This window comes from Mytilus californianus, unplaced genomic scaffold, assembly GCF_021869535.1.
Source record: "Mytilus californianus isolate M0D057914Y unplaced genomic scaffold, xbMytCali1.0.p SCAF_12, whole genome shotgun sequence".
Taxonomy (NCBI): domain Eukaryota; kingdom Metazoa; phylum Mollusca; class Bivalvia; order Mytilida; family Mytilidae; genus Mytilus; species Mytilus californianus.
The window spans coordinates 30,151,505-30,163,861 of record NW_026262604.1 but is presented as its reverse complement, the minus strand read 5'-3'; the positions used below and the strand labels follow the sequence as shown (position 1 = coordinate 30,163,861).

General features: G+C 31.2%; 1 protein-coding gene across 16 annotated transcripts in view; it reads right to left on the bottom strand.

Annotated features, from left to right (window-relative positions):
* Positions 1-856: 856 nt before the first annotated feature.
* LOC127721664 (inositol hexakisphosphate and diphosphoinositol-pentakisphosphate kinase 2-like) overlaps positions 857-12,357 on the bottom strand; it is a 71,712-nt gene continuing 60,211 nt past the window's right edge. For 14 of the 16 annotated variants that reach the window (XM_052228437.1, XM_052228439.1, XM_052228443.1 and 11 more), the window contains 4 exons: positions 10,592-10,699; positions 8,623-8,688; positions 3,835-3,996; positions 857-1,961 (listed from right to left, as the gene is read on the bottom strand). In XM_052228437.1, coding sequence (XP_052084397.1) covers positions 1,507-1,961; positions 3,835-3,996; positions 8,623-8,688; positions 10,592-10,699 — 791 coding nt within the window. In that variant the 3' untranslated portion in view covers positions 857-1,506. The remainder of the gene's footprint in view (positions 1,962-3,834; positions 3,997-8,622; positions 8,689-10,591; positions 10,700-12,357) is intronic. The other 2 variants (XM_052228441.1, XM_052228449.1) reach the window with 2 other exon arrangements.

Below are 12,357 nucleotides of genomic sequence, written 5' to 3'. Positions count from 1 at the left end.
TTATTGAACCCTGCAATGGGCAATTGCATTGGGTTTTTAATTATTTGTATTGCGTGATCACGCAAATACGCAGCTTATCTGGAGCTCTGCTGTACACCAATATTGCTTTCAATTATCATGATTATTTTATATGATCTAAGTACTATTCGTTTTTGGCATTGTTTGTCGATTTTATCTGAAAACCAAGTTTATAAGATTTACGCTACATTTTAAAACCAATAATAATAGAATTGTAACCAATATGGTTTATAATTTATAGATAGACAGATCGCGGATAAAATTTGCATTTCAAGCAAAGTTTTATGCGTACTTTATTTACAAATACATGAATATATATTTAATCTGTATTGTTTATATATAACCATCATAGGCATGACCACGGAGATTTTAATTTTATACATTAATTTACAATATTGTGATCAAAATTCGTTTTTTAAAACAAATAAATAATTTTGTAGTCGCACGCTTTCTTTGAAATTTAATTGCATTATGGGTAATTTCGGATCGTGTAGATAGAATGGGGAATGGTGTATGGTGTAATGTGTAAGGTGTATGGTGCAAAGGTGTAATGGTATGGTGTAATGGCACAAGGTGTATGGTGTAATGGTGTATGGTGAATGGTGTAAAGGTGTATGGTGTAAGTGGGAAGTTTACACCATCCAAGGACTGTACCAATTTTCTTGGATATCAACACTGATACATTTAAAAATGTTAATCAGTTAGGCCAATATCTGTAGTATAGGATTTTCTGACTATCATGTTTTTTACCAACTTTCTTTTCTTGGCAATGGATTATCATATATCATATAAATTCATTAAAAAAACCTGTCAAACAGAAATGAAAGATAACAACCCAAAATCTAACAAACCCTTTTTGGTATTTGAATATCACAAAATACAAGAACTTTTCTAAAATCACAATTATAATTCAAAGAACTTTATAAGATTAATGAACAAGGAAGCACATTATAAATTCCATAACAATTCCCCTACTATCCATCTAGGGATGTAATGAAGTCAGGGATAACATAACATAACATAAAATTGACTATCAACAAGATCATCTTATTAACATCTATTATGCCGTTATAAGAATTTGTAGATATTTCTTTAGCCTATGAGATCTTAATTAACATGTGAATAAAATTCAACAACATGGATTTAAGAGAAAAGATAGAAATATTGTCTATTAAGGTGGTACCAAACACCTTGACTAACATCAATTTGGCTCTCTTAACTTTCATAAAATTTTGACAAAATATTAACTTTGACACTTTGACAAAAATATAAAAAATTCAAACAACTTGAACCACACACTTTATTGGAAAAATTTCATTGGATATATAGCAGTTTGACAAACACTAATTTTGATCATTGAGAAGCTTAATATTTCTTTAACAATAGAATGTTATTAAATCGTTCAGCTGATTTTTACAGAGTTATCTCCTTGTAGTGTTATGTACCACCTTAATGTCAGAACATGTTGCAATATAGATTTATTGTACATCAACTTTCCTTAGTTTGACTCTGTTTACTACCTTCATCAACTACACAGTTCAACTCATTATTTGAATTCTTATTACTTGTTTTTCCATTGTAACTATTCAAACTTTTTGAACTTTTATCAGCATCACTATCGAGTCTCAGACTACCAAATTCACTGCTGAGACTTTCTGTTCGTTGACTTCGACTACTTGTGTCTGTTTCGCTACTTATACTATAGGTCCTTTGATAATCCATGTCACTGGTAATACTCTCAGTAGTTTGACTTTGTCTTTCCGTCTCGCTACCACTTTCTGTTCTTTGTTTATCCACACTACTGGAGCTGTCCTTTCTCTCTATTTTCTGTTTGTCTATGTAATACTTCAGTTTGTTCATGATATCTACCGGTGTAGAATTTGTCGTTGGAGAAGATGGTCCTGCACTGGAATTGCTAGAGGATGGCAAACTTGGTCCTACACCTGAAATTATAAATGAAAACAGTCTCTATAAAATCTCGATGCTTAACTGGATACACTAGAAATATCTTCAAGGTATAACTGATCATTGATATGAACCAGGGGATTGCATTTTAATTGTTTGCCACAATCAAATGACACAGTTAAACTGGTATGTGCATTAGTGATGGTATTGGCATGCTGTCAGAAATAAAAACTGTGTTTTGGTCCACATTGCCATGCTGTCAAGATACTAAAACTGCTTTTTGGTCCATGGGCCATGACAGGAAAAACTGTATTATACCTGTACAATACAAGACAGTACAAGACTATGTAGACTGTTTCATTTCCTCCAACTTGTTATATACTATTAATAAAATTGTCTGATTTATTCTCCCTATGTATTCTTTTATCTTCTAGATAAAATTAATATTAGCATGTAGATGATATCCACTTTTCCTATGGTTATTTGGTGAATATTTTAGTGTGGAGTTTCCCATGTAAAACTGAATATCTAAATCTAGGAAAGGACAGTTATTACCATTAACATTTTATTAATTTAAAGTAAGTTCCTTTGGGTAAATTTTGGCAGTATATTAGAAAATTCTTGATTATTTAACGAAAAAGTGTCATCAAGAAAATGGTAAGCATTGTTGAATTTATCAATTACTGTGGATTCATTTATTTTCGTGGGTACCAATTTTCGTGGATAAAGGAAAATATACATGTTCGTGGATATTTAATTTCGTGGTTTTGCCAAAGTTTGCATACAAGCCTATAAAAAATTTGGTATTCGTTGATCATTTAATTTTGTGGTTCACCTGTTCCCACGAAATCCACGAAGATTGGTATCCAACGAATAATAATGAATCCACAGTAAATGCAATTTAGACGGGTCTTTACTGAGTTTGTCATAAACTGTGATTTATAACAGTACAAGAACAAGCCTGCTATTGAAGGGGCACAATAAGTGCCCATAGGCATGCTTACAACCTGTCCATAAACTTTCTTGCCAATACATAAATATTATCAAGGAGAAAATTAACAGCTTCAATCATCTCATCACACCTCCAATAAGAATATCTAGCATATTTACGTTTCTCATTAGAGAAGAAGGCTTTAAATAAATTGCAGCAAATATATTTGCATTCAGATTTACCAAACTACCATTTAAATAAATAGGAAAACTTTTGTTTGATAAAATTGTGTGGAAGTGTAGTGTAAAGAGTTGAACAGTCAAAACTGTCAACAGAATCCCCTTTTTTATACTCATCTTCAAGCACATGTTTTCTCCTTCTGTATATGTTTCGTATTACTTCATTAATTTTACCTGATTGGACCTGGCTGAACCGGCTATGTTATTTAAGATAGATGATAATTTGATTTCTTAATCATCTAAAACATATACAATATATATATGGATAGCAAAAGAGAGGCGAATGATAACAAAGGGACATTCAAACTCATAAGTCAAAAATAAACTGACAAAGCCATGGCTAAAAAGAAATAGACCAACAAACAAACAACAGTACACAAAATGTGAGTAGTGATCAGCTGACTTAAATATAACATGCATTAACAACATCATGTGCATAGACATATTTAGACCTTGGTGGCCGAGTGGTCTAAGTAGTTCAACAACTGTACCACTAGCCTGTAAACACTGAGGGTTGTGAGTATGAACCTGGCACATGGCAGGTGCCTTTGACTCCAATCTTAATTGACTAGGATTGCCAGCTGAGTCCTCCGGCTTCCTCCATTAATAAAAATTGGCCATCATGGAAAAGCCAATAGTGCTGAAAGTGGTGTAAAAACACCAAATATTAATTATTTTAAATCAAACATATTTGAACATGCCCAATCAGATTAAAATAATAAAGTTGTACACATTGCTTACCTCTAAATGTCATTGATCCTCCAGGGGATTCAATTGGAGTAGGATTCATGAATTTCTTCGTTGTTGCTCGTCTCAGGAAATCTGACAACTGTGCCATTGTCAAATTATGATGTAGAGTCTCTAATGCCCTGATTGATGGCACCATGTTAAAACCTTCAAAAGCTGCAAATAAACAATAATTATTTGTTAAAGATACAAATATGTTTAGAAATACTGGTATAAGATTTTGAAGTATAATATAAAGAAGACTGAACTACAGTTGAAGTAAGGTATATCATGTATATGCAACAGACAGTCGAATTATATCTCACTGTACGGAAAGGTTACTGTTATAATTAGCATCAAAACTGAAAAGAAGGCGTCAAAGCAAAGAACAGGAAACCTTCTCTGAGAGTAAATAAGCTTAAATACAAAGAGGTAAGTTAATTTGGTATCTGTTTTAATCAAACAATCATTTCAAATTTATAAAACCTATCAAAATTTCAATATTGATGAGGCTCAAAATTATTTTTTTAAATATTACTTGACAGATTTAAAAAAATAAAAAAGCCAAACAATTAATATTGATGTTGAAGCAAGATTAGAAAAAAATTTGAAATTTTACATACTTTTATGGTGAGTGATAACTATTTTGTTGAACCTTTCTTTAAAATAAGCAAGAAAAGTTAAGTCAAGACATTGTACTTGCCTTACTTCTAGTATTTCAGCATTTCTTCAATGAATAAAACAAAGATGTATTTTTCTTTCATTTTTTTCTAAGGGCTGTTCCATAAAAACATACATGGGACCCAGGAAAGGCACTTCCAATCTCAACTACAGGTGGGTGTCATCTATGTTTTTGCATAGTGGAAATATAAGTGAAATTTTACTTTGCCTCTATAGGTGGTTACCCCATTTTTAAAGAGCCTTCCCTGGGTACCATGTATGTTTTAATGGAACAGACCTAATTCCTTTCATTACTGTTTACTAGTATGGGAAGATAATGCAGTATTGTGAGCTTTATGATACTTTGTTTCTTTTACAGCGTTTTGTTACTTTCTAGTAGGGGCCTTGGTGGCCGAGTGGTCTAAGTAGTCGAACTACTGTATCACCAGCCTGTCAACACTGAGGTTGTGAGTTTTGAATCCCGCACAGGGCAGGTGCACAACTCCAATCTTAACTAACTAGGATTGTCAGTTTTCCTTCTAAAGGTTTGGTTCTCTCAGGGCACTTCGGCTTCCTCCATCAATAAAAACTGACCGCCACGAAATAGCACAATAGTGTTGAAAGTGGTGTTAAACACCAATCAATCAATCAACCAATCAATACTTTCTAGTAAAACATAAACTGCAGATTCTCCCAGAGCACCTGAGTTCAGCTGTCTACTTAAACAAACCATGGATGACAGTGTCTTAAGAAATTTGTTTGCATAAATGGCCAATTTTCTCATTGTCCAGTGTGTGGTAATATTCCACTGTAAAAAATATATACAATTAGTTGCCTTAATGATAGAAAGACTGAAAGTACTTTTATACCTGTATAAGGTATAGTAAAATATTAATAGTGGCTAACTTTTAATCATGATGATATTCATAATGTCCCATTTATCGAGTTTTTAATCTCTGATTTTAGAGTATCCTAAAAGAGTTGCCAAACACACCTTAATGCTATAAAACTTGATATCCAATTGTTCAATAAACTGTTAACACAGAGATATGTCTCGCCTATTTGTTATTTTGATAATGCAAATGTTGAAATTAAAATAGCAATACTTTAACATGTAAGTTATGCAAATATTCAAAGTCAATGAACCATGACTGAAGGTACAGGGCTAAACAATCTTCATGGAAATGAAATGTGCCAATGCTAATACAACTGCATACCAAATACCATTGACTTTTCATAAGTCATTCCCTTTAAACAAACCTAAACACAAACATTAACTTGTAAACTAGGTAAAAGTTTCAAAGTCAATGAACCATAATTAAGGGGTGGGGTTATATAATCTCCATGGAAATGAAACTTGCAAATGCCAATACATTTGCATACCGAATATCATTGACTTAACATAAGTGGTTCATCTTAAACTGACCTAATCACAAACTAATACATGTAAACTAAGCAAAAGTTTCAAAGTCAATAGACCTTGATTGAGGGGTTGCCAAATAATCTCCATGGTAATGAGATGTGCAAATGTTAATACAACTGCATACCAAATATCATTGACCTACCACCAGTGGTTCACCATGAACTAGACCTAATCACAAACTAATACACTGTTGACGCCGCCGTCGACGCAGGAAACAGCATATCTATGTCTTGCTTTTTGACTCCGTCAAGGCAAGACAAAAACTAGCTTTGAAAAAAAATAAATATGAGGCTGTAATTAAAAAACTACTTTGGATATCTATAACATGGACTCATATATATGCATAATACATGAGAATTAAATTTAGGTCATGCTAACCTAACTGTTACTTAAGTTTTAAGTAAGTTTGAAGGTGATTATGAGACTTAAATACAAGCTTAAGAAAACAAGGTATTAATAATATCTATGGGTAGATAATAGGATAATTGTTTACTGTAAATTCAGAAATTGATGAATTCTTTTATTATTAGAACCACTGATACTGGTAAAAAAGCAAGATATAATTAATGCAATTCCAAAAATTTAGTGAAAGAAAATCAATCCTGAAATTATGAATGTGAGTTTTTATGATTGCAAACCGGATTCAACCCCATTTTTCACATTAAATAAAACATCACAATAATTTCTGAATTTCTAGTATCTCAATTCACATGTGTATGGTCAATAAAGAGAAAAATTATTTCTGCATTCATTTCCAGATTGTGTAGTTTCAGAAATATAACATTGGTCTAATGTACAACCTAATTCAATAATAAAATACAGAACATAGCAGCTATATATTATGACATAAAAAATATTTGTCAATGTTGTTAAACAGAGAATAAGAAAAACAACGTCCAGATCAAACAAGGATGAAGCAGGTACCTTTGAAAAAATCTAAAGTCAAACAGTATGCAAATTCTGAATGCATCGTCATAAATGTAGAGAACATTTGAAATATAAACAAAAGATATATTCAAACTAGGGAAAGGTTGCAAGGTTTTGACATGCAGGATAAAAATTGTTTTGTATTTTGTATTTAATGTATTAGTTCTTTATTTCTGCATTTCATTTAAAAAAAAAATTCTGTTTATGACTAGAGAAAGAAAAAACTGTCTGACAAATGATCACATATAATACCACGACAACTTAGTTTGTATTATGAGCCTTATACCTGTAGTTTATTCCAGTAATCAGTATCATATTTGTTTTACTTATTTCAACAAACAATATAATAAACACGTGCTAAAAACAAACATGCTTAACATTTGAAAATCAGAACTGCAAGGAGGGGAAACAGTGGGAACAAAAAAAAACAATAGTCAAAAATAATAATTTCATAAGGAATAGAACCTTATAAATGACTCTTTTCTGCCTATAATTTTATCGGTCAATCAAAAGTATTCATCAGTTTTTAAATTTGTGTCATTTTTTCAAATGTAAAATAATTGTAATGTTACATTTCCACAGTGCTGTAGCACCATGATATATTTAAGTATTAGTAATAAATATGTTATAATTGTTTATTCAGTACTAGTGATTCATACAACATTTTGTATACACATTTTTGTCCTTTCATTACTCAAAGTTTCAAAGCCAAATGGCATTTTTGAAATAAGTCTCATACAAAACTAAGATTTTTGACTGTGTGCAAATAAATTAGTTAAGCAGTAATGTATACTCACTAAGACAAAAAGCCATGCAGTGACACAAATTCCTGTAAAGACATTTAAAAACGGCAAAGCAAGCAAACTTACACACACAGCTTAAGAATGTGTTTCCCAAGAACCATGCAGATATCAAGGAAAATTTGTTTGGATCTATTGGAGTATGCATGATGATAATTGATTAGAGATTTTAGTCCACTTGTCAGGTTGACTTTTTTTATTGTATCCAGTGCAAAATAGTTCATGCCTATTGAGTATGAAGGAATTCTAACTCATCATTTCAAAAAGCAAGTTTCTAGATTATGGCTTTATATTGGATAGTGAAAAAAAATATATACTTTAGAAAAGATACTATGTATCCATAATTTATTGATATATTTGAGGTAAGCATTCTAACTCTAATTAGGGCTTCCTGAACATTAAAAGAAACTTTTTTGTTGCATAAAGAATCTAATAAAGTCAGCAAACTAAATGAAAAGCTAAATAAAAATTTGAAATTGGGAGTTTTGTGCCATTTTTCCAAATTTTCCCATAAAGTATAGTTATTCCCTTAGAAATTAAATTTATTTTTCATAAGAAATAATTTGAGACTGAGTTATTTCCCTTGACAGACAAGTTCCAGGCAATGTGTTTGATTACCTTTTTTGATAAACCAAATTTAACCCCAAGTTACAAGCAAGCTAAAGGTATATACAAGTCAGTGGTAAAGAATCTTACATGGCTTATAGGAATGAAAATTGCTCCGAAAACAACTTTTTCTAGTCTAATTGTTAGAATATATTACAAGTTGAATTTGTTTGATTTAAGAAAGAAACTTTTGCCAGTTGCCCTCAAATGCAAACTGATCTTGTGGCCTGTATAACAAGTTTAATTTACGAAGGAATGTGCGTACTTGGACCTCAAACATGCCAGTAAAGGGAAATAATTCTAACTCTATTAACTTAAATAGAATATTATCAATGACAACATTGTTAATTTTATTTGATATCTGCATGAATTCTTGGTGATATATACCAGGACTAGTGATAAACGAGGCAGACTTGGCTCGAATCATTTCTCTCACGGTCTTGTCTTCTAATCCTGCAGCAAAACAAGACAAAAAACATTTCAAGACTTAGTTCCCTTTCCCTATTCTTATTATCTCCCTTTCCAAATTCTAAAAAGTTATCTCCCTTATCCTATTTCAAAGAGTTATTTCCCTTTCCCTATTCTTATTATCTCCCTTTCCAAATTTCAAAAAAGTATCTCCCTTATCCTTTTCCAAAGAGTTATTTCCCTTTTTCTATTAACCAATTTAACAGATAAATGTCTGCTTTAGTTTTTCTTTCCGAGGTTTATTTTGTGATTTATGACAAATTTAACCTTTGTAAACCAACATATATTTGTGTGCAATTCAAATCACTAATTTCGCGATCAGAATTTTCAAGCACACAAATAATTTCTTCTGATAAAGACAAAGCTCTACTACAGTTCAGGTGAATTGTTATGTCAACCCCTTCATAGTGTCAGTTGGCAAAGAGCCAATATACTGGCCAAAATAGTGAAAATGTCAATTCTTTTCTTACACAATCAAAATTGTACATACAAAGCCTTGGAAAATCAAATGAAACTTTTGTAATCAATATTTTTACTAAATGAAATGTCAAAATTGAGTGTTGGGAAAGACAAAATCAACCTGAAATGTAGTTTATTGTCCAGAAGAATGAGTATTGATAAAAAAAAAACCTGTTATACAATCAATCTTGAGAAGTAAAAAACACACATAAACAATTAAAACATTAAAGTTTTAGAATTAATAAAAAAAAATATGTAAATTTGCAGATTAAAAGCACTGCTAACAAAGCCAAATTTTAGTGTTTTAACAGAATTAATGTGGATTCATTATTTGTATGGGTACTTTTTTGTGGATTGTTAAATAATTGTATTTTCGTGGATTCTTTATACAGTTGTTTTAACAAATTCTGTTCCCAGGGTATAACATTTCCATATAAAGTGAACCATTAAATTATTTGGCATATATTTTAACAAGGTCACTTCATAATGAACATGTGAACACATTTCATAGTAAGCCTCTTTAAACTAAAACTTTAACTTGATTGGTGAACTGCAAAATCTGCGTCAAAACCCTTATTTGACATATTTAAACAAAAAAATCAAACCACAATATAACATGTGTTTGAAGTTTCAGATTGATGTGAACGGAACTTCATGGTCAACTTCTTTAAAACAATACCTTAATCTGATATTGGACAGACCAGTCTTATAGACAGACACAAAGAATGGACAATATAATGCCACGTTAAAATAAAAAGACGGAGCTATAAAAAAATATTTTGAGAGACCTGATTCTGAAGAAATCAACATGCAAAGGCAATATTTAAAGTTAACAAAATTACAAGAGTAGGTTCCATAAGGCCACATATGAACCTCATTTCTAGCAAAAATTTCAAACACCTACTCAAATAATCCAGTGCTTTAAACATTTAAAAAAAGAAAGTGTAAGCTATCATTTCAATATTATTGAAAAAAATCTAATATAATGTGTAAAAAGCATGTGCTTTTTGAAAGAATTGCATTTATTGAAGTTACAGAACTTTAAAAGCCTTTTGATACCTCTTGAGTGCCATAAAAAAATTACTACTTATTGTGAACCAAATGAAACATTTCCACCAAGTCATCTCCTCTTGGTCAAGGTATTTAAACTTTTGTAAGTTCTATTGTCCACAAACTGTATGTACTTATGATAATCCTTCTGTCTTTTGAAGCAAGAAAAACAAATCTGTGTAAGCTTAAGCAAATCACAAATTAGAAGTTTGTTTAACGAATCAAAATATCACAATTAAATGAGTTTAAAATCAAAACCTTTTTTTAATTTTAGAAAACTTAAAGCTTCATAGAAACAGCAGAAAAAAAATCAAACAATTCCCTTCACCCTACTAACTATCTTTATATAGCAGACACTACATAATAACACATATCTCACCTTTAAATGCTTCTGGGTTGAGATAAAAAAGACTAGAAAATGAGTGACGGTGTTTATCTGTTGCTATAGGTAGATGTACAGTGAGGTATTGTCTTTCAACAAAGTAATCTGTAATAGAAAATGAGTGACGATGTTTATCTGTGGCCGTTGGTAGATGCACAGTGAGGTATTGTCTATCCACAAAATAATCTGCAAGGAAAATCATTGATTATGCAGTCATAGTGACAAGAATGTTCATATACTGCTGATTCATTTATTTTCGTGGGTATCAATTTTCGTGGATTGAGGAACACTTGCATTTTCGTGGATATTTGATTTCGTGGTTTTGCCAATCTCTGCATACAAAGCCAAATTAACATTTGTAATTCGTTGAACATTTGAATTCGTGGTTCACCTGTACCCACGAAACCCACGAAAATTGGTATCCAACGAATAATAATGAATCCACAGTAAATAATTATATATAATTGTACCATACATCATACATTAGTTATTTTTAGCTTAAAACTATATGTACTACAGGCAAACCTCACAAAATGATACCCTCCTACCTAAAGATTGAAAAGTCCGTGATTAGCTAAGATAAAACACAAAAATAATTCGACCTATACAATAAAAATAGGAGATGCACAATGGCATCATCTAGTTTAGATACTAATAAAAGAGAGGCGAAAGATATCAAAGTGACATTCAAAATCATAAATCGAAAATAGAATGACAAAGCCGTGGCTAACAAAGAAAAAGACCAACAGACAAACAAAAGTACACAAAACACAACATAGAAAACTAAAGACTGAGCAACTGGAACCCCACCGAAAACAAACAGACTGAGCAACACGAACCCCACAAAATAAAAAAACAAAAACATTTTCATTAAACTATGTTCAGGGGTTTATGAGGGTTGACACAGTATTGATTGTACAACAGTATTAACTCCAATTGTTCCGATTCACTTTCTATTCATTTCAGTAAACCAATACAACTTCTTAATAATGGAAGTAATTGGTTTTTTTTGTGTAAAAAAATTTGTTGTTATCTCATTGATTTTTATATACACATGGATATCAGCTGTTATTCCTTTTACATCAAAGATAGTTTACCGAGTTTAATTCAAGACTTATATAAATTCATATCATGTTTTAAAAACAACAAATTGTTCCCAAGTAGTCAGAAGTCCAGGGCTTTTGATATATTTGTGAAAGCACTTGTCCCAGGGCAAGTAAACTGTAAATCATACCTACCCAAAGAAAAATTAACTTGCCCTGAATTTCCCAATAAATTGAATAAAGTATTAACTGTAAATTTGTACGATTCTTAAAACTGTTTTGCAATTAAATGGTATTCCCGATCTTTGTTTATGAGATAATGAATAAGTAAGTTAGCCTAGATAAATCACAAAACCAATGAACTGTGCAATTCTCTTTTCCCTTTTCTTTTATAGTCTTTTTTCTGCCTATGTTTTAATTTTCTTAGACTCCTCAACATTTTCAATCATAGCCTTTGTAGGAAATCACTAGGACGATATATCGACCTGACAAAACTATATCACTTGAGGACTACAAACTAGGCTACAAATGTTATATCATTATTGACAATACGCTGGAAATAGAGCAGAAATTCATTTGATTGGCTGTTACAATTGCATCACAAAGTATTGACCTTTTTCGATTTCTATTTTTAGATATTTTAAAAATACAGTTGAACATGTGACTCTTTTTGAATGATTCAAAGTTGTTAGAATAAACATACAGATTTATTACATGGCC